The following is a 23,242-nucleotide window of genomic DNA, read 5'->3' on the forward strand; positions in this document are numbered from 1 at the left end:
CATTTAGGTTGCACAAATTGTAAATTATTTCATTTACGTGGTAACAATACTCAACAACAAATTAAAGTTCCTGTGACACCAATATTTTAGTGTATTTTTCAAACAAGTAAAGTTTGGTTTTCAATATTGTAGTACATGTATTGAATAAAGTCACAAAAACGCAGCTGCTACAGAAAAACATGCATTCCATGCAAAAGTTGACTTTTATGCAAGCCCCATGCATTTCACTACCCAAGTATGGGTATAAAAACATGTGTGTTAACGGGATTCCATATGCATTGTTTAGCATCGTGCTGACAACAACCACTCAGAAAAACAACAAATTACGCAATTATTCAACATTACGAAATGCCACGCCTGTCCCAAAATGAGCGTCTGCGAGCCATTGGTATGCTTGAAGCAGGATCGAGTCAACGTGATGTTGCAAGACAATTTAACGTCCACAGAAACACAATTTGGTGTTTATGGCAACGTTGGCAACAGACGAATGCAGTCAGAGACCATCCTCGGAGTGGCAGGCCACGCGTAACCAATAATCGACAAGACAGCTGGATTCGTACAATACACCTACGAAATCGATTCCAGCCAACAACAGTGACTGCAAGAAGCATCCCTGGCCTTCGACGAATATTTTCACAAACGTCGTCGCCTCAGATGTGCAGGGATTGTCGCCAGAAGACCCGCCACAAGTCCCATTTTGACAGGAAACCACCGTCAAGCACGTCTACTGCCATGCAGTGGGGACAAGTTCTGTTCACTGACGAGTCTCGTTTTCACCTCAGCCACAGCGATGGACGGATTCGAGTGTACCGACGTCGAGGTGAACGTTACGTCAATCATTGTGTCATGGAAGAAGATCGGTTCGGGGGCGGCTGCGTTATGGTATGTGGTGGGATAACAGCAAGACAGAGGACCCGCTTGATAGTGGTAGAGGGAAATCTCAATGGACAGCGCTACCAGACGAGATCATCGGCCCTGTTATTCTACCGTTTTTGCGTCGTCATGGCCCAGGCATTACCTTTCAACATGACAACGCCCGGCCTCATATTGCTCAACTTGTTCAGGATTCTCTTCAACAAAACAACGTGAATGTCATCCCTTGGCCGGCCCGCTCCCCTGATCTCTCACCAATCGAGCACATGTGTGATGAGATGGATCGGCGCCTTCGACGTCAACCACGTGTTCCACAGACACTCCAGGAACCTCGAAACATGCTCCAGCAGATATGGACAGATATCCCACAGGACTTTGTGCGATGCCTGGTCCATGCTATGAGACGAAGATGTGTTGCTTGCATCGCAACTAGAGGTTGACACACACGCTTTTGATTTGTAAATTGACATTTTGGCATGTTCATGTATTTTTATGAAATCACGCATTTTCTGAAGTCAGTATGGCAAATTAAACCATTTGAACACTTACAGGAGTCTTTTATCTGTTGCAAACCGACTTGGTTTCAGATTTGGTAAAAAACTTAACTTTGCATTAAATCTTGTCACAGGAACTTTTGTTGTTCAGTATATTATCTATATTATCTACAATATTGTACAGCGCTAATACCTAGTAAATTGCTTTGAGTCTGAATAAAGTTATGACAGAAAAATCGATCAAGTATCTACACTTTATAGTCCAGGTCAAAAAGATTTTTTCAGTGGATTCTTTAAGGTTGCAAGTTCCTGAATTGATCGAATGTTTTGTTTCTTTCTTTCTTTCTTTCTTTCTTTGTTGTTTAACGCCACACTCAGCAATATTCCGGTTATATGACGTTGGTGTGGAAATATTCGAGTCTGGACCCGACAATCCAGTGATTGACAACATGAGCATCGATCCATACAAATGGGATACGATGACATACAGCAACCAAGTCAGCGAGCCTTACCACCCGATCCCATTAGTCGCCTTTAAGACACGCATATCGCCTTTTACGGCAAGCATGGGTTGTTGAAGACCTATTCTACCCCGGATCTTCACGGGTCTTGAACGAATGTGCAAAGGTAGATTATTCCACAGATATGGGCCTGCTGTTGGCAAGGTCCTGTCACCAGATATCTTGGTCCTGGAAGGCATCAAGATAAACATATTTGTTCTCAGTGAAAGAAGGGGCTGGTATTTCTGTATGAGGTCTGAGAGGTAAAAGATGCCAGGCCGTGAATATCCTTGAACACAAGCACGGGTGGTTTGAGCGCAATACGCTGGTGGATCGGCAACCAGTGTAAGTCGTTTATTATTATGGTGTCATGTGTTCAAACTTTCGTTGGCGAATAACTACTCGTGCTGATGGGTTCTGTACTCGCAGTGGTTTGTTGGTGAGATGTTCTGGGTGGCCATAAAGCATAGCGTTATAGTAATCCAGACGAGAGATAGCATGTGCCTGAATGAGAGTTGCTGCTGCTGGTCCGTCTCTGTGCTTCCTTATTAGACCTAGATTCCTGATGTGATAATATACCCGTTGACACATGATTTTTACCTGCGTTTCCAGGCTGAGAGAAGAATCAAATGTAGCACCAAAATTGCGAGGTTTCTATGCTTTCTTAGTGACACAGTCGTCAATGATGATATTCAGGAGGGACTTTCTCAGCCAGCTCCAGACAGATGATTATGAGAAGGTCATTTTGGACACGAACTAATGCTTCTCACATCTGTGGCCTTCCCTGTGCGCGGATTGCATAGCCTCATACAGCATGTTTGCTTCCAGTTCATCCTCGATGCCACAACACATTAAGCAAGCTTGATGTGAAGGAGAGACATGATTCTGTTCTGTGGTTTTTGAGGACTTCTGGGTCAAGCTGACTCTTCTTAATGAGAGGAGTAGTGATGACTTCTTTCATCGATGGAGGAGCACATCCTTCAGAAAGAGATTGATTATGTGTGTGTTGGTTCGTTTTTTATTAAACGCCGCACTCAGCAATATTCCAGTTATAGGGCGGCGGTCTGTTAATAATCGAGTCTGGACCAGACAATCCAGTGATTGCCATCATGAGCATCGATCTACGCAATGGGGATACGATGCCATCCATCAACCACGTCAGCGAGCCTGACTTCCCGATCCCGCTAGTTGCCTCACTTGCTTCCTTGTTCTCAAGAATAACAACATTTTACCCTTTAATAAAAAACTGAAGAAAATCGACTTGAAGTATGAACTTAAGAACTATCTCAAAACACGAACACGAAACGGAAGACTTTTCAGATGTGAAATAAGGTTATTTTTTTTCAAAGTGAATGGATGAGTGAGTTAGTTAAGATTAAACGTCACGTCGGCAATATTTCAGCCATCAAAGTAAATGGATTACATGGATGTTTGCCAAAAGTTAATTTGATATTCATGCCTCAACTACCTCATACAAAACCCATGGGTGATCCGGATTCCAGGTCCCCAGCAACCAATTCTAGCCGTGAGAGGGGACGAAACCGATCGGGTGGTCCGGCTCCATGACTGAATGCCTGTTATGGTAACCTGGCGAAGTGGAACGTTGCGCATCTCTCAATAATCGGTTTGCCTCGTCCTGACTCGGATTATTTACAAGCCTTGATACTGGTGACATTGAGGCTTCTTAATTACTTTGTAATTACATTCACGTCTATATCACTAATTTGGATACAAAATAAATATTCAAGCACATATACTGAGGGGATAAATTGAATTGAAAGAACTTGTTAAATTTGTGTCTATGTACAAAATGATCATGTGCAAAGTAATCTGTGGCTGGGTAATTTGGTGCAAAATATATTGGTTCAATGAAGTCTGAGTTCGAAATGATTTTGCAGCAACATGGTCCTTGTAATGTGTGCCGGGAAAAAACAGTTTCTTTTTTATTTCCAAAGATAAGATGTCTAAGATTAGCATTTGTGTTTTATGCAAATTATAAAAAAAACATGTAGAAGTATTCTTTGAGTGCTAATTGCCAGTACAGTTAATCTTTTTAATCAACTGAGAGGTATTGTTGTTTTTTTGCTCCTCAGTCATTATAAAAAGATTAAACTAGGTCAGTGTATTTTTATTGTCGAGTATTGCAGGCTCGTCTTCTGAAAAGGAGACACCGAATGTACGTTATAGCCCGTAGCTCTAACAGTGTTAAATCATCTGTAAAATGTGTCATCTGTTATCGACATTAGGCATTAAACATATGAAGTGTACATTCTTGATTCTAAAAAATTAAAGGTGGTGAACTTCTTGTGACATAAATGTCAATTCACTCTCCAGAAAAGATTCACCTACCCCATAACTTTAAAAGACAACATTTTCTTTTGGGTGTCCGTCCTTGCGTTTTGACATGGATCAACGCCTTCTCTGAACTATAGAGGCTAGTTGGTAGTGTTTTTATTCACCACCGGCCATATATACATGTACAAATATTATATGACAAATAAGACGTTTAAAATACGAAAACTGACATATAACTATCTCTCTATATGTATAATAGTGAGTGAGTGATATCAGCAATATCACGGCACGAGCATGGTGCTCAGAAACCTAGAAACATAATCGGGGCGAACCGGGATTCGAACCCACAACCATAGGTTTCTGGCATGCCCAGGGGATGCAACTCTGCACAGCGAATCGCGGCGCCGTAGACGACTGGGCCACCCGTGCCCCCTGTAGCCATGAGGGGACTCGAACCAGGGTCTTCGCTGTGACGAGCGAACGCTTAACCAACTAGGTTATCCTACCTCCCCATATGTATAATACCAAACGTTCATGTAAAATGTACAGTGTGTCTCGAGGGCGTGTCTGCTCCAGCAGTGCCGCAGCTATCTTTACAACCTCATTCGCCCCTAGGGACTTTTCTGGTTTTACTAAACTATCATCACCTTAACAGTGTTTAATCATCTGAATAGATAAGCCGAAACATTCATTTCGCTATGAGCCAAAGACATATTTAAGACTTCAAAAGTAGATGAGATGAGGTGAAATTAGGTTTAACGTTACGTTCAAGATTATTGCACTTATATATAGAGACGTATGTGTGTGTGACACGATACTGATACCGGGTCGTGGTTCAAACAGTTCATGTGGTTTATTCACCGCCGTCATATAGCTGAAATATTGCTTAGTGCGGCGTTAAACAGAAAACAAACAAACAAACCATTTGAGACACAATATTGTTTTCAGTCAGCCTTTCAAGAGGTGAGGTGAAATGGGGTTTAACGTCGCGTCCAAGATCATTGCACTTATATAGCGACGTGCATGTACGTGTGTGTGTTTGTGTGGCTGCTTGTACTAGTCCGAACTAATGCCGATTGTATAGTGCTAGCCCACTGAGATACCATGCCGCATTTCAACATGAATACCACACTCAAACACTGTATACTGGCTCCGAGCCGACCAGTCCTTGTTTTAGCCCCTAAATGCCGAGCGCCAGACAGGGTAACAACAAGTTAACGTCTTTTGGTATGACGCGGCAGGGGATCGAACCCCGGACCTTCCGCTCACTGGTCGGATGCTCTACCACTAGACCACGGAGGCGGTCCGACTTCAAAGGTAACGCATTCACACATACAAGTCGATAGGCGACAGGTAAAAATGACCCTTTTTGGACATTAAATCCTCGTTAATTCCTGTTTATCAGGACGGTTGTCTGATATCGGCCATCCACTTGTGAGTGAGTGAGTGATTGAGTTTGGATTTACGCCGCTTTTAGCAATATTCCAGCAATATCACGGCGGGGGACACAAGAAATGGGCTTCACACATTGTACCAATGTCGGGAATCGAACCCGGATCTTCGGCGTGACGAGCGAACGCTTTAACCACTAGGCTACTCGACCGCCCCTCTATCCACTTGTGTCGAAATAGTGATATTTCGATGTGTTCGATTAGTAGTATAGCTAGATTTCAGAATGTACTACTCAAAAGTGGGGTGAGTTTCACGCAGTTTTGAGGAATAGTGCAACCACATGGCACTGGAACACCAGAAATTGTCTTTACACAAAGGTCTTTGTACCGGTTTGGGGAATCGAACCCGCGTCTGCAGCTTGGAGGTCTAGTGCTTTAACCACTACGCTATCCCACCGTCCCTATCTCTCTATAACTACATGGTAGTGATTATATACATAATAATCCACGTAAATAACGCATGAGGTCACCTGTTGAGCCAGATCTTTTTTGTTTAAGTATTTTATTTCCGAAACGTGTGGTAGGTAGGTCGGAACGAATATAACAATGTCATGCTTTCAACATTTCAATGGAATTTTGAGTCCGTACGTGTAGGTGAAAACATAAGGATGTCTGGCTTTGGTCCTTACAGATGTGACCCGTGAAGATCCGGGGTAGAATAGGCCTACAGCAACCCATGCTTGCCGTAAAAGGCGACTATGCTTGTCGTAAGAGGTTACTAACGGGATCGGGTTGTCAGGCTCGCTGACTGGGTTGATGCATGACATTGTATCCCAATTGCGTAGATCGATGCTCATGATGTCAATCACTGGATTGCCCGGTCCAGACTCGATTATTTACAGACCACCGTCACATACCTGCAATATTGCTGAGTGCGGCATTAAACACGACCAAACAAACAAACAAACAATTATTGATTATTACCAGGTGTCACCGTGTTTTTCCAGGTATGTTTTAAAAGAAAAAACGTCGGTTTCTTACATACATTACAACATTACGTGGCCGGGCCCCAAGAGTAATATATGTTTTTCATCACTTTACTTCTTTTCCTTGGATACATCTATACATAAAAGAGCCCAAACATTTCCATAATGATCGTAATCAATATATGCCAAGACCAGTGTCCACAGTACTACTATATATTAAGCATCTCTTTGTGAATCACTAACACATAGTGAGGATGACAGATGTTCGCGAAAAGGTGAGCGTATCCTGCCCCACCGGTGGCATCCGTCACAAACACATGCAAAGGCAAGTCAAACGTTCACCTGAAAAAAGACGGAAACATATGGCACGAGACAAAATAGGTAATTGCATCGGACATAATTTCGTTCACTGATGCGGAAATGTCATCCACATGTCGACCAGAAAAAAGGGGCGGTCGGGTAGCCTAGTGGTTAAAGCGTTCGATCGTCACACCGAAGACCCGGGTTCGATTCCCGACATGGGTACAATGTGTGAAGCCCATTTCTTGTGTCCCCCGCCGTGATATTGCTGGAATATTGCTGTAAGCGGCGTAAAACCATACTCACTCACTCTACCAGAAAACTTTTGGATTTGGAAAGCTTTACTGAAGCCTTGAATGTTGTTACCCTGTTCAAACAATTTTAAGAAAATATTTGTGAATTTTGATTTTAATCTCCGAAATTCATGCTGCCTCTCATATGTATGTTATATAGTTAAGCTGGTAATTGATGCTATACAGACCGTTACAAAATTAACTATCGGAAATAAAAGTGCGCAAACCCTATGTTAACATACCCTGTACATTCGGGTGGGACACGTTGTATGACTGACAATGTAATAACCGCAGGGATTCTCCAACAGTCGTGTGTCGTGTGTATAATTGTGTTCTCAGGTTGCGAAATACATTTTGACGACAGATGTAAATGAAGTGGTACATATGTACAAGTGCCTCGTCCGTTCTCAAAGTGTCGTGACAAGAGCACACACATCCATTTAAAGCGCGCGTAAAATCTCTCACACTGACGCCGCCCTATGAAATGTGCTCCGCCGTGAAGGATTGACGCTCATTATCAGAATTCAAGTCATTGTTGCAATCTTCAGTATCTCAACCAAGTAGGCTTTCCGAAAGGTCAGGACGTAACGAGTCGGCTTTAAATGGGGCATCACTTAATTATTTTCTTCCAGTGAACGAGCATAACACTCCGCTCGCCTCATGTATTAATCACCACTCACTTTCCGCAAACTGTAAGAAGACTCCTGACTGTCTCCAGTTGGTCACGACTGATGTTGGTCTCGTCACTCGTGACTCGTGATCGTCCACCGCCAAAGCTTCAGGAAACGGGAAGTGCAAAGTGGCGTTTCTGGCTACCTCCTGTGTTCAGAGTGATGCGAGTGAGTTGGGTTTAGCGCCGCTTTTAACAATATTCAAGTTATATCACGGCGTCTCAGCTTCATGTGGGAGGAAAGCCCGAAGTGATGCAGGTCTAAGACGTTTATCACTTCGGTAAAATCCAGGAGCACGGGTATGGTGCTCACAAACCTAGAAATATAATTGGGGCGAACCGGGATTCGAACCCACAATCATAGGTTTCTGACGTGCCCAAGAGACGCAACTCTGCACAGCGAATCGCGGCGACTTAGATGGCTGGGCCACCCGTGGAATTGCATGGAAATCATGTTTGTTGCCAATGCGTCAAATTTGGAAGTCAAAGATAAACCAACAACCGGTACACTGAGAGAACAAGGGTCCTAATTGGGGCAATTCTGGGATTCTAACCTCGATTGGCGCATCTGTAAATGGCAGAGGGATGCTACAATGCACAGGGAAGACCTAGACCGACTCTTCTTTTGACAGTTATCATGAGTGCCCCATACATTCCTCTCCGTGGAGATTCAGAGTACGCATTGATTCCTAGCTACCTATTCTCCTCGAACTGGGCGCCCTAATGGATGGGGTGGTCAGGATTGGTGTCATGGTTGACTTCATGTCACAGTATCCCGACAGCGTAAAATATTTGCTCATTATATCAGTCACTGAACTACCCGATCGAGGCATGAGTATCACAATCTACGTGATTACAATGCATATTTCTTAACATATAAAATATCTCTATTGGCGACGTCTGCATGTGTTTATGGCAACTGTATTGTCAGTATATATTTTTGAATATTATATACATTTATTGATGAACGTGTTGAATACTAAATTTATGTTGGTTTAAAAAAAGCATAATTGTCCCAAAATAGTACCTGATTTTATTTATGAATAACACAATAAACAATTACCATACAATCAAGGGCAGGTAATTTGAGATGGCGAGAACCACGAGAATGGATCCAGGGGTTAGTTTGGTTTTACCGAAATGCTGCCCTTGAGATAATGAGGATGTTTGGAACATGTCAGAGACGTGAACCAAAATACATCAAGGACTGCTATATTATTGATAAAATTTATACTGAAAATAGGATCTGATTGCAAGCTACGTAAGCACCCTGGCGGAAGCTGAAACGCCGCACACAAAGTTACATCTGCATATTTTCAAACAAATGTTTGCGATTTACAGTAATTAACTGTTGCTTGACAACGGTATAAGGATATATACGGAAACGTCGCCTTTGCAGTAATTAAAGAAGTTATTATCGATAAATTGTGTCTACTTTGTGATTTTGTTTCATGGCGTTGTGTTTAGTCTTTGTTTATATTTATGTGGAGAGTCTCACATTTCTTGGTCTTCGTGGATACCTTTGGTTTTCTTGGTAGAAGACAAAACGTCTTTGTGTCGATGTTAGAGGGGGAAATACATTTTAGTCGAGGTTTTTTTGTGAAGGAAACTTGCTTCTTTGTGTCGATGTTAGAGGGGGGGATACATTTTAGTCGAGGTGTTTTAAGTATGGATCTGATAAGTTTGGATGTCCAAGCCCCCAAAAGGCTAGACTGCAGTATACCGGATATCTTCTGTCATTTTGTTAAGGGATAAGCATGAGCTCCTTCTTAAATAACTGTTTCTAAGTTGTTCAGCCACAAATGTTTAGCCATCTCGTTTTACAATGTTTCAACAGGGGCAACACCCTATACACAAGTCCTTGTAATAAAGCTTTTGTAAGTAAATGTCATTTTCGGCAACCAAAGTCAATCAAAAATATAATATGTTCATTGAAATGTGGTCCTGATGCATGTGACTGATGGATTCCACACACCATTATGGAAATTCTATTTTCAAGATAGTTTCTAGGTGTTGATGTCTTGTCTGATTTATGATATTAATTGATCGTTCATTGATATTCAATTTCATGGTTTAATCATATTAAACCATACAAATACAAAATGGGGAAACAGTTGGCATTAGTCCTAGAGTCCTTGATATAAGTCTTCATTATAAGGACTAGTGGACTAAAGGTGTTAGTTTCTATCGCTCGGTAGTATCTTCAGCTTATTTTGAACTTTATCCCCCTATTTTTCAAATAGCCATGCTGTCATGGAAACATCAAACAAATATGGCCAACAGGTAAAATGCAAATGTACCCCAAAATGAAATAAAACAAACATTTTGAAGAAACTGCTTTATTGGAGGAGGATTAGTTGATAGCATTTAGTTGACATTTGATTATCTCTATAATATACACAAGATATAAGTACACCCACTGGCAGCAGTATGTCTAACCCCCCGGACTAGACATACATGGAATGACGAACCACCTGGAAACAATGTGCAACAGACACACAAAATGTCTAACTCTTCAAATTTTCTGATTCTGATTTCATGCAGTGAACAGCAGTCTGACTCTGAGCCTTCTCCCACTGAAACTACCTTGACAAAACTCTCAATGAAAGAGCTATGTAATGCCACAGGCCCAATAAATCGCAACCTGCACTTCAAAGAACATTTTCACTAGGGCCTCACGACACTGAACAGCGTTGCTGCAGTTTCGATAACACACGGATCAGCCGACGTATGACACCTGTGGCAATTAGAATGTTATCAGTCTAAATTGAGGGGGAGGGGAGGGGGTGTCATTCAGGTATTCAATTGAAGTTGCATCTAGGGCCCCCATGCATCATTAACCTTTAACATTAGGGTAATGACAAGGAAGGAGCCCTTGAGCTTCATGTTTAATTTCAAACACTGGTTGTAAGACAGGGCCATTGACATGCTTTCACAAAGCACTTCTACTGTTCAATCCCCATCACATGGACCTCTATAGTCATAGAGCACCTTGTCTTAACCTAGGCCCCATTCCACAAACCGATGACAGCGCTAAGATTAAAACTCAACACTTGACAAAGCCTTAGGACAGCCACCGTGCTAAGATCAGCTTGTAGAACTGGTCCCTGGTCTTACAGTAAGGTTGTTTTGTGCAAGCAAGTCATGAACCCTTGTTCATATGCATCTGGGATTCAGCACGAACCTTCAACAACAGCACATAAAAAAGATAAAAGCAAGAGAAAAATAAATACCCCAACTCATGGTCTGAACTTATTCACATTTTAAGGAACCTAAGAAATGGGGTGTTCAACACCCAGGTTTGCTTCCACATTAAACTTTAAATAACAGAAAATATCTGTAAAAAATCTTATGTTGTAACCCCCAAGTTTTGTAAAGCAAATAAAGAAATTAAAATTAGTACAGGCAGGTTATATGTCTAAGGTGGAGGTGAACATATGACTCCCAAGTGTTGGACAAAAAATAATTTAGAAAAAAAACCACAATGTTTCAGAAATACTCCTCAAAAAGTAACACTGCTGTGTTCTGATAGGATATGAAAACCAGAGGGAAGCAACTCACAGAATAGGTAGATACTTAATAGAATGGTCAAACAAAATATTCAACCCCGATTGCTATTTCAGAGTTTTCATAGTCTTACATCAGACATACATCAAAATGACAAGATCGACAAATATAGAATTCTTCACAAAGATTAACAATTCAAGATTGATCATGACAATTTATTTTCCAAATTATAGTTTCACATAGTGTAACAAACCTTAAGTCCTGACCCATACCATTTCACCAGGGAACCAGGAGTGACGCAATGATGACAATGAAATGATTAAACCAGCCTTGGCAACAACACTAACTACCAACAGCAAATACTGACAGGAACTTGAATAGATAAATAACTTATTCTATCATAAAATTATCTCAAAAGCCAAGCTGAAGAAGTCACCAAAACCCCTTTACAGGTTTGGGACTGTCTTGTCACTGATAGGAACAATCCCTGGATGATGGTGATGCCTTTAAATCAATGAAACTTGTTGCAGCAAAGGAAACATGGAATTACCAAGTTCTACTGTCATTCTGACAGTTGAGAAAATGCACTTCCTAATGTGCTTAAAAATGGATCTTCTGTTTGGTTCCATAAAAGGCCTGGTTTTCACGACACAAAAACACAATACAAGGAAAGTGGGGAACTTAGGTGACAGAGACTTACAGATACACAAATATTTCAATTTTTTTAGCCTTGTTCAACAAAAACAATATGAAATAGAATAAATAGTACAAACTTGCAAACTTGCAGAGTCCTGGCATTTGGTAGAAATTGAAGAAAGAGTATGTTGACAAGTCCCAAAATTCTTGTCATAATAACGATAAAACTGCATGATTATTTTAAAAATGTAGATTGAAAAAAGTATTTATCCCTTTAATGACCTTCTGACACTGATATTTCTGATACTTTCTCAAAACATAAACGCTTTATTATTTCTTAATCCATGTTGGCTAACCATACCATCATTAACCCCGAAGTATCATGGAACTTATAGGAAAAGAAAGGTGAGTGTCCCTTGATGAGCAGCTCCATGTAAGCTGAACTAGGTGACACAGACAACATGCATAGAAAGTTGGAATCCTGACATCTAACATTTGCACAAACTAAGTCACATAATAACAACTACAATAACCAGATGTTGGTTGATCACACACGGTGCAAAGAATAATTGTCATCAGCTACACAGTGTGGGCCCTTGTCTCCTCCTGCCTTCAACAGGAGTGAGTGAGTGAGTGAGCGAACGCTTTAACCACTAGGCTATCCGACCGCCCCGCTATCAACAGGAAAGGACCTTTCATAAGTTTTCAATTTTTGTGTAAGATAAAACCTGAGTTACAGAAAACATGTTTATGCTTGTGCTGTATCGTGAAACGTAAAAATACATATACAAAGTTCGGAATGTATTTTAGTAAAACATGATGAAAGTAAATTTTGAGAATCACAATCAGAAATCAGAAACCTGGAAAAAAACATTATTCACTGATGACTGTATCTTAATTTAGAAGAATCGTTTTTTTGCTTGAAGAATTCACAGATGCATGATGTTCTGAATTGTCGCAAGGTTGTCGTTGGCTCTCATTGGTCAACCTTTCGGTTCACCTCAGGACCAAATGAATTTGTATACAAAGACCACATCAAAGGGACACCCTTGTCCCCGAGCCGATATGGATTTTATTACATCAGACACACACAAAGTCTGCAGTCATCACCAACAATACAAGAACTACTTCCCAATATGTGCAATCAACATACAACAGCGTACTGGCAGATGATGGTTGACCTGTGCAAGGGAAGACTGTAGAATGTGTACGAGTCTGCATGATATACTATACAGCTTGCGATGATGGTCTGTTTAATCACTTCTGCAGCTTTCCTGACAGCCAGTCCAGGCCTTCGTACAGCCCGTCTCCGGATGTCGCACACGTGTTCTGGATATACCATTGGCGACCACCCTTTGATGAAAGATCCAGCTTATCTGTCATTTCAGCCACACTTATGGCATTTGGCAAATCCTGTGATGGAAAGAAGGAAACAATCAGTGGTCATTCTAGACATCACCAAAGCAACATCTTTTTAAAAAAAACTATGTAGCCCTCAAATGTGGTAGATGGTTTCCCATGCAATAGAAAACTGGTACTGTAAATCGATCATGTAGTACTCATAACAATACATTTATTAACGCAGTCCACTGCCCAGTGGTGGGATAGCCTAGTGTTTAAAGTTTTTGCTTGTTTGTTGTTTAACACCACACTCAGCAATATTCAATTTATATGACGGCAGTCTGTAAGTAATCGAGACTGGACCAGACAATCCAATGATTGACATCATGAGCATCGACCCATGCAATTGGGATACAATGACATGCGTCAACCAAGTCAGTGAGCCTGACCACCCTACCCATTAGTCGCCTCTTACGACAAACAAGGTTGCCTTTTACAGCAAGCATAGGTTGCTGAAGACCTATTTTACCCTGGATCTTCACGAGTGTCACATGGCACACGCAAAGATGTCGGCTTTGGATGTCACACTCACTGAATGTCATTTCAACATACACAACATAAGCTGTTAACAATTAACTAGAACTAGAAGTTGGCCTCATTTTTATTCAGATTGATAATAGAGTTGACTAGGGGGGCTATTTTCACCAATGCAATTGTATTACAAAAGTAGCCTCAACAAAATCAAATATACCATCAACAGTACACCTTTTTGAGTGTAGACGCCATGGCACCCCGAAACTACAGACACATCAATATAATAACCAGTGCCAATCTCATTAAAATCAGATCTTAGTTCTCCCTATTGCTAAACAAAGATCTGAGGACATCCCATTACGGGTCACGTCAGAACGACCTTTCATCCAACCAATTAGACGGAATGTGTTTTCTGATCATGCAACCTCTAAATATTTAACGTAGGGTATTCCGAACGACAGTTGCGGGTTTTATGATTATATCCATACAATCTAGGCCATCTGTAAGCCATTACAGAATGTTCTTTTTATCGATTTAAATTTTTTAACCGAGAATATGTCAAAATATGTTTCAAAGCGTAGTTGCCAGTTTGAAACTAGTGTCGTAAAGCTAGAGAAAGCTGCCTTCTGATTGGCTAATGTCGATTTCTTGTCAGTCATTCCATTGATCGGTCAAAGTTCGCGAGAGGTCGTTCTGACATGACCCGTAATGAGATGTCCTCAGATGTTTGTTTAGCGGAAGCGAAAACTGAGATCTGATTTTAATGAGATTGAACCAGTGCTTTATTTTTTGTTAATCAGAGCTCCCCGATCATGTTCATTTTCGAAAAACAGAAGTAAGATTTGCTTCGCTCACCCATACCAAGAATGAAGCAACTTTGATGTTAATTGGCGGTTTAGAAAATCCTAGGATCTTCACACAGACTACAAGATCTGAATGAGTGAGTAAGATGTTTTAGTTTAACGCCAATTTTAACAGTATTCCAGTTATATCGCGGCGTGTCAGCTTAATGTGGGAGGAAAGCCCGAAGTGATCCAGGTCTATGATGTTTACCACTTCGGTGAAACCAACGAGCATGGGTATGGTGCTGAAAAACCTAGAAACATAATCGGGGTGAACCTGGATTCAAATCCACAATGATAGGTTTCCGGCGTGCCCAAGGGATACAACCATGCACCGCGAATCACGGCACCTTAGACGACTGAACCACCCGTGCCACTACAAGATCTGATGTAAATGAGATTAAAAATGGGCTAATAGCATAGCCAGTGATTAGTTATATGTGATGATATGCATGGCAAATACAGCAGCCTACAACTCACCTGCTTATTGGCAAACACAAGAAGCACTGCTTCCCTCAGCTCGTCCTCGTTCAACATCCTGTTGAGTTCATCTCTGGCTTCCTGCAATCTCTCCCTGTCATTACTGTCCACTACGAAGATCAAGCCTGCAGCAGATACAACAGTCAATATTTGATGACATACCAAACTCGTCACCCAGCTCTAAAGTTGGTTGGTTGGTTTGTTGTTTAACGCCGCACACAGCAATATTCTAGCTATATGACGGCAGTCTGTAAATAATCGAGCCTGGACCAGACAATCCAGTGATTTATTATCATAAGCATCGATCCACGCATTTGGGATCGATGACATGCATCAACCAAGTCAGCGAGCCTGACCACCCGATCCCATTAGTTGCCTTTAACGACAAGCATAGTCGAAGCCCTTGTGAATAATGCACAGTTGTTCCAAAACTTACACCAGTGTAGAAGGGGTACATGACATGTTTGTTTTGTTTGTTTTATGTGTAATGCTGCACTCAGCAATATTCCAGCTGTATGACTTCTGTCTGTAAATAATCGAGTCAGAACCAGACAACCCAGTGATTGACATTATGAGCATAGATCTATGCAATTGGGATTGCATGTCACCCATGGACCTCATCCTTACCTTGAGTGTTCTGGAAGTAGTGTCTCCACAGAGGCCTGATTTTATCCTGACCTCCAACATCCCACACGGTGAAGCTGATGTTCTTGTATTCCACCGTCTCGACATTAAAACCTACAAACATAATCACAGTATATAAGAAATACTGAACACATGAGGAATATAGCCATGATCTAATAGAATCTACCCCAGCACTGAAACAACATATCCATGAACTTAGAAATCGAAACCCAGTCTCCTGCGATGTCTGCACAATATTTTAACTCTTTAACAATGCTAAGCATCAGGTCTTGATATACATGATATAAGGAACTTGATTTATCTTACCATGCTTACAGCTACACCGGTCACATGTTGACATGAAAGCTAGTTGACCAAATAGTATTAGGTTGCATCCATAAATTTATCGAAGTCTGCTGCCAATGTCACATAATTTGATGATGCTTTGTTTTGTTTGTTTGTTGTTTAACGCCACACTCAACAATATTCCAGCTATATGAAGAGGTCAGTAAATAAACGAGTCTGGACCAAACAATCCAGAGATTGATATCATGAGCATCAATCAACACAAATGGGATACGATGACATGCATCAACCAAGTCGGCGAGCCTGACCACCTGATCCCGTTAGTCGCCTCTTACGACAAGCATAGTCGCCTTTTACGGCAAGCATGAGTTGCTGAAGACCTCTTCTACCCCAGATCTTCACGGGTCAAATTGATGATGCATTGCTGTAATTTGTAAAACACAATAGGAACATGTGCACATGATCTTGAACATGTTGAAGTACCCACTATTTGATGACATCAAGACTAAAAGTGCATGACAAATAACATGTGAGAAAGGGACTAGTGCTGTGGTATGGTAAATAAACTTTAGAGGTATTGATTGTTTTCAAAGATCGACTGTGTGTGGACAAGCAAGGGCTAGTGAGACAGAAATTTTAATGTTTTATTTACATATACTATGTGCATGTAGACACAATTTTTGCAATAATAGGTTACACATGTGCATGTTTTGTATAGCTAAATCAAGCCCTGGCTATGTTAACCACTGTCAACAGCATAACCATGACAACCGACGTCAAAGTACATACATGGAATGAAGGACGAATAATATCAACATACAATGAAAAAGTGGTTCCTTGTTCATCATGGAAATCCTTCCTTTTTGACCATGTTGACAGTCGCTGTTACTAACTCAAATAGTGATGGCATATTTTGATGATCGAACATGCCAAGCATACATAGAGGTTATCAAGCGAGTGTGTTTGGGGATGGTAAATATCCTGCATTAGGAATAAACATTGTATTTAGCGAGCCTTGGCGAGCTAAATACATAGTGTTTATTCCTAATAGGCTCGCTAAATACAATGTTTATTCCTAATGCAGGATATTTACCATCCCCAAATACACAAGCGTGATAACCTCTTTATCATATAATGTCATTCTTTAATTCTGAGCATCAAAATCGCTTTCCCTCTCTCATAAACATTACCGAATATTGCGAGTTTTCCTGGAATGCGCGCATTAATATTTATTACGTCACAGGGTAAGTGATGTGTCAGTCGGAGAGTGACAGTAGCCAATATAGCTCCAACTGAAATCTGTTTCTTATACAGTTGCGAAGCAACATATACGCAAAACAACAATTGTTTTTAATTGCCTTTCGCGGCAATCCATCGGTCTGTCCGCTAGAGTAACTGCCCTTTGTCAAAGGGAAGCTACTCTAAACCAAGTCTACGAGACGTCACGGCCACGGTCAGACGTTGTTGACAGTCGGTCTGTCCTGTCATAACGTTAAGAAGTGTAGTCAGATGCACACACAGCGACAAAACGAAACAAGGTAACAATTCAAACATATTTCGGCCAAATCCAACTATTTTAATTTGTGGAGAAGGTTTCAAGCCGCAGAGGTCTACAGGAACAGATATGGCTATTGATCCCGCCTGGCTAGGCCTCGTGCCCTCGCAAAATTGTTTCTCCAAAGTTGCCAAAACTTATAAAATGCCTTCGCGACGTCACAGTTAGACACTGATTTTCAGTATATTAGACCGATAATGATAGCAATTATCTCTGTAGTTTATCCAGATTCTCGATGGTTAGTTCTGACTTGATCGCCGAATGACAAGGGCGACGCCATGTTTGTTTATAAACAGTGAAAGTAGTCCCTACTTGACCTTTGATATTTGCATCTCTATCCCCATATGACCCCAACGGATATCGTTTTTATCCGTTGGCTTTATCCTACCGAAAAACATACCCATTATATGATAAATTCATGTATTGACAAAACAGTTGATAAGGCCAAGCAGATGAAAGCATATTTGATAACATTAATTGTGTAAACTGTGTGCTATTGAGAGCTACACTAAATACCAAAGAAGAAGAGTCTTACGCCGGTCAGTGTAAAATGCAAATTCCATACGGAATTGATATTCTGACTCAATAATTGGAACAACACAAAAATAGACATAATCTTTCATTACGGACTAAACACATCTTTCCGCCTCCCTTAGTTAATACATTTTTATTAGATCAACTGAACTTAGACAACGCAGTATGATTAGCTGCCGCTGTAACCATCAACAAATAATCTTCTTTCAAACTTTCTACTTCTGTTAAATGAAATGCGGAATACAGTAAACTACGTTTATAACAAACACGCTTATAACAAACTGACCGATATAACGAACTTGTTTCTTAGTCCCCGCCATTTGTTGTATATATGCTTATAATGAACTATGGTTATTACGAACTAAAATTAGTGGACCCTTTTTGTTATAACCATAGTTTACTGTATTTTCAAATGAAACTTTACTATCTACAGAAACTGAAAACTAATCAGAGTCCGAGACAACTGCCTGCCCACCTGCCCCTGGCTAGTAACTTTTCTGGCTGCTGTCAGCATGGTCAGAGTGTCTGGCAGGTGAAGTTAAGACTACCTATGTATTCATTTTATCCTCCTTGTAGATTCTCAAGTAATTGTTTGCATTATTTCAGTGAGTTAGTTGGGTTATACGCCGCTTTTAACACTATTCCAGTTATATCACGGCGTGTCAGCTTAATGTGGGAGGAAAGCCCGAAGTGATGCAGGTCTCAGACGTTTACCACTTCGGTGAAACCCACGAGCACGGGTATGGTGCTGACAAACCTAGAAACATAATCGGGGTGAACCGGGATTCGAACCCACAATCATAGGCGTGCCCAAGGGACGTAACTCTGCACAGCGAATCGCGGCGCCTTAGACGACTGGGCCACCCGTGCCCCGCATTATTTCAACTGAATCAAGACGTGATATCATTATGTCTCTTTTTGCTATTTTTCAATATTTATGTCTGAATGCGAGCATGTAACTCTGAAGATGGGCAGGCAACACTTATGGTCACATGCCTGACTATCTTGCTGGGTTTCAAAAATATTTCAAACACTGATACTAACACAGTCTATGTCTTAGTTTATCCATATATAACATAATATAACCAAAGACATAATTATACAATACCCTTTATAATCTTAATCTGGAGTGCCCAACAATTATGTCCATCTTAAGCCATATTATATTAATATTCATTAGCTCTTCATAAAATAATATTTATCCTGCTGATTCAACATCCTCAATAATTACTCGACCATCCTGACATACTGTTTAAACCAAATAGAGAAACGACCCAAATCACCTCCAGCTACTTTATTATGTGTAGTTCTACCGAAGTGCAAACTATCTATCCAGAAATTGACATGAACATGTGACACAGCTGGTGACTGCTCATAGCCCCTAACTTCAGTGCTAATGTATTATATATCATTGACATCAAAATTTTGCTGTAAAATTTAGAACAGCAGATTGACAAAAATCATGCATATTGGGCTGAACAATTCTGATAATCTCCAAAGCCTGATCAGAGAGAACTGTCTGAATAACATGCTGTAAAATTGAGCTTGAAATATTTATACACAAATACTTATAGGTTGATACGACATCTAATCTAAACCTACTACTGTATGATCAACTAACAGCACACCATCGGCAAATGTCATGGCTGGGGGGTATTGTTATACACAGACTCCTCCTAAATACTAACCTATAGACTTCAATACTATAAATTCCTTCCAAATTTGAATTCTACAACAATAGGATACCTGTTTGTTATGTCGCCAGCTACCTGTGTCTGTGGGTCGGCAACAGACAAAAAGCTGACAATGGCTTATACCAGCCTAGTAATGTTTGTCAACTTTGTTGGGAGAGGTGAAATGGGGTTTAGCATCGTGTTCGAGATTATTACATTGATATGTGTATGCACATATGTGTTTGTGTGTGGCTGCTTGTACTAGTCAACTTTGTTTGGCCTTGTCTCTACAACATCCAAGACAGGGTTGAGCATTCCAAATATTCTGTCTGATTAAGAGCCTGAAGTTAAATCAGAATGAGTTGGTTGGGTTGTTTTGATTGTTGTTTACCGCCACACTCAGCAATATTCCAGTTATATGCATGATATGACGGTGGTCTGTAAATAATCGAGTCTGAACCAGACAATCCAGTGATTCACATCATGACAATTCGGATACAATAACATGCATGAACCAAGTCAGTCAGCCTGACCACCCAATTTCGATTGTCACCTCTTACGACAAGCATGGGTTGCTGAAGATCTTTTTAACCCGGATCTTCACAGGTTTGGGTTGGGCGCCATTTAGAACAGTATTGCAGTTATATCACAGCATGTCAGCTTAATGTGGGAGGAAAGCTCGAAAATGATGCAGGTCACAGACGTTTACCACTTGTGTGAAACCCACGAGCACAGTCACATCTATCATGTCTATGTTGCTAAAATAACCAAGTATGCATTTTTAGGGTAAAAACATTTTTTATACTTATCCTTACTCATTCTTATTGCTTATCACTACTCATACTTTGAATGTGCTGAATTTGATGTTAGCTATTTGTTGTTTAACGCCACACTTGGCAATGTCCCAGCTGTAAGACAGCAGCCTGTAAATCAGAAGAGCCTAGACCAGACGATCCACTGATCTATATTTCCTGCCACAAGCCACTTAAACATGTTAAAGTAAACAACTAGATTCAAGCTTAGAACCGTATGTTGTGGAGTCCATGTAGTGTTCAATCCTCAACATTATGTACTGCATCCTCCTTGAAACACATCCATACCCAACTCGGACACAGTATACAGACTCCTGCGCATATGAACCCTTGTTTTATCCCCTTAATGCCAAGTACCAGGCACAACGACGACAAGTATCATCTTTTGAAGTATTTTGGTATCGCATGGTCTGGGATTGAACCACCGAAGCATAAACACTGCTCCCCTACATCACTGTACATTGTGAAAATATCCAGTACAGTAACAGCAGGCTATTTGTTGGCTTTTCGACTGTTCATTATAAAAAAAATAGGACCAGTGTTTACCTATTGTTGGGATAGTTGTGACAATTTCTCCTAGTTTCAGCTTGTACAGGATCGTGGTCTTTCCAGCTGCATCAAGACCCACCATCAATATCCTCATCTCCTTCTTGCCAAACAGCTTTTGGAACATGGACTGAAATACACCCATCTTGAAGCTTCTCTGAAACAAAACAATAATGAGTGAGGTGAGATGAGATGAGTGAATGGTGAAGGCAATTTTCCAACCATATGATATATACAGCTAGTGCAGTGTTAGAATCTAAAAGTCATAAATCTGGTTAACTTAAAGTCAGAAGATTTACAGTTATCTACATCATGTACAAGTTCAAATAATATTGCAGCATACAAAAAGAACACATTTCAAATGACGGCGATCTGTAATTAATCAAGTTGTGACCAGACAATCCAGTGGATGAAGTCATGCACATCTATCCACGTAATTGGGATACGATGACATGCATCAACTAAGTCAGCGAGCATGACAACCGAATCCTGACAGTCTCCTCTTACGACAAGCGCAGTTGCCTTTTAATGTGACAAGTGACCTCCTTAACCACAAGGCTTCCCCACCACCCCTTATCATAACAGCATGGAGATATTACATATTTAATATACTGTAGAATCGGAATTGATGTTGCTTATTCCATGTTCCACTGAATATGCTAAAATTTGTAGCTTAACATACAAAATATCAACTTTTATTTTTGAAAATGCTTGAGCATGTTGAGTTTGCATCGAGTTTGGAATAAACATGAAATTACAATGTCATGCTAATCAGACCAGCAAAGCAGGGGCAATAGCAGGCACTCACCTACTTTTCAAAGCTACCTGCCTCATTCTTCCTGAGGGTAAAATTTCCTAATTTTGAACCAGTTTTTTACGTTATCATCTGTATTATTATTTGGATGAGAGCTGAGAGTTGGAAAATTAATTACTCTTCGGATGGACTTGTAACTGGCAGCAACATGATATATTTAGATCATTTTCAGCTATAAATCCTAAACATTCGTGTTCATGCATGTTCACTCATAATGCTAACAACACACGTCTAAAATGTTTCCAAAAAAATTGAAAAAGATCCGTGCCCGCAACCCAAATGTCACCGTCTTATGAATCACTACTTTGGGCGTTGGTTATTTGGTATTGAGGGTGTGAAGCCACCCCCCATTCAATTCCGCCATCATGCCACACCCACTTCATGACACACGAAGTTAGCAAGAAATCGTACTAAACAATTCATCACCGCCATTGCTATTAGTCAATTAAAATACAGATCCAAGATAATGACAAACACAATGTAAACCGCTTCTGGATTCAAGGAGAAAGAAAAAAAGAACGCAGAAGGCAGAAATATGTGTCACGAATCCGTCTGTTGACTTCTTGTCAAGGATTGAGTTATTCGTTAGCTCACCTGTGGCACCTCGACCAAAGTTTCTCTCAACCCACTTCTGCAGGTAGTGTTTTCTAGCCTCTGTTACTTGCTAACGGTAAGATTGAAGGCTTATTAAAACTATATACTCGGTTAATGGGTCGCCAGCTTATCAACCTCCAGTGAGTTGGTGACATAAAATGGCGGACGTGGAGGAAACCACGTTAACTAGAGTTACCTCTCTTAGTTGGGTTGTACTAAAGGATTATTCACATTAAAACGGACACGCATTATTTAAAACGGACACGGAACAACTTATTGCGGTAACCATGGTGCGTTTTTCCAGTAATTATACCTCATATTTGAAACTTGCTTCAATTATTTATATACATTCATATTCCAACCTTCACCTATACTTACCTAAAAGGAACGGTAAAGATCCGGGATAGAGTAGGTCTTCAGCAACCCATGCTTGCCGTAAAAAGCGACCATGCTTGTCGTAAGAGACGACTAACGGGATCGGGTGGTCAGGCTCGTTGACGAGGTTGATGCATGTCATTGTATCCCAAGTGCGTGGATCGATGCTCAATATATCAATCACTGGATTGTCTGGTTTTATCTGGATTATTTACAGACCGCCGTCATATAGGTGGAATATTGCTGAGTGCGGCGTTCGATCGTGAG

General features: G+C 40.7%; 1 protein-coding gene across 1 annotated transcript; it reads right to left on the minus strand.

The window, feature by feature from the left end:
- Window positions 1-10,125: 10,125 nt before the first annotated feature.
- Window positions 10,126-22,789, minus strand: LOC124146748 (ADP-ribosylation factor 2-like). Its single transcript, XM_046517200.2, has 5 exons — window positions 22,601-22,789; window positions 21,193-21,349; window positions 15,770-15,880; window positions 15,143-15,267; window positions 10,126-13,358 (listed from the first exon to the last, which is right to left on the minus strand). Exons 2-5 carry the CDS (start codon window positions 21,335-21,337, stop codon window positions 13,203-13,205), a joined length of 537 nt encoding a protein of 178 aa, XP_046373156.1. The 5' UTR covers window positions 21,338-21,349; window positions 22,601-22,789; the 3' UTR covers window positions 10,126-13,202.
- Window positions 22,790-23,242: the final 453 nt, after the last annotated feature.

Source organism: Haliotis rufescens, unplaced genomic scaffold, assembly GCF_023055435.1.
Source record: "Haliotis rufescens isolate VD_foot unplaced genomic scaffold, xgHalRufe1.0.p SCAF_10, whole genome shotgun sequence".
Lineage (NCBI taxonomy): Eukaryota > Metazoa > Mollusca > Gastropoda > Lepetellida > Haliotidae > Haliotis > Haliotis rufescens.

Excerpts from the sequence above, each read along its gene's own strand:
- LOC124146748 (XM_046517200.2), bottom strand. The coding sequence starts at position 21,337 with ATGGGTGTATTTCAGTCCATGTTCCAAAAGCTGTTTGGCAAGAAGGAG. Across the intron at positions 15,881-21,192 it reads CACAACTATCCCAACAATAG|GTTTTAATGTCGAGACGGTG; the intron begins GTAAACACTGGT and ends TTATGTTTGTAG. Across the intron at positions 13,359-15,142 it reads TTGTGTTTGCCAATAAGCAG|GATTTGCCAAATGCCATAAG; the intron begins GTGAGTTGTAGG and ends TTTCCATCACAG.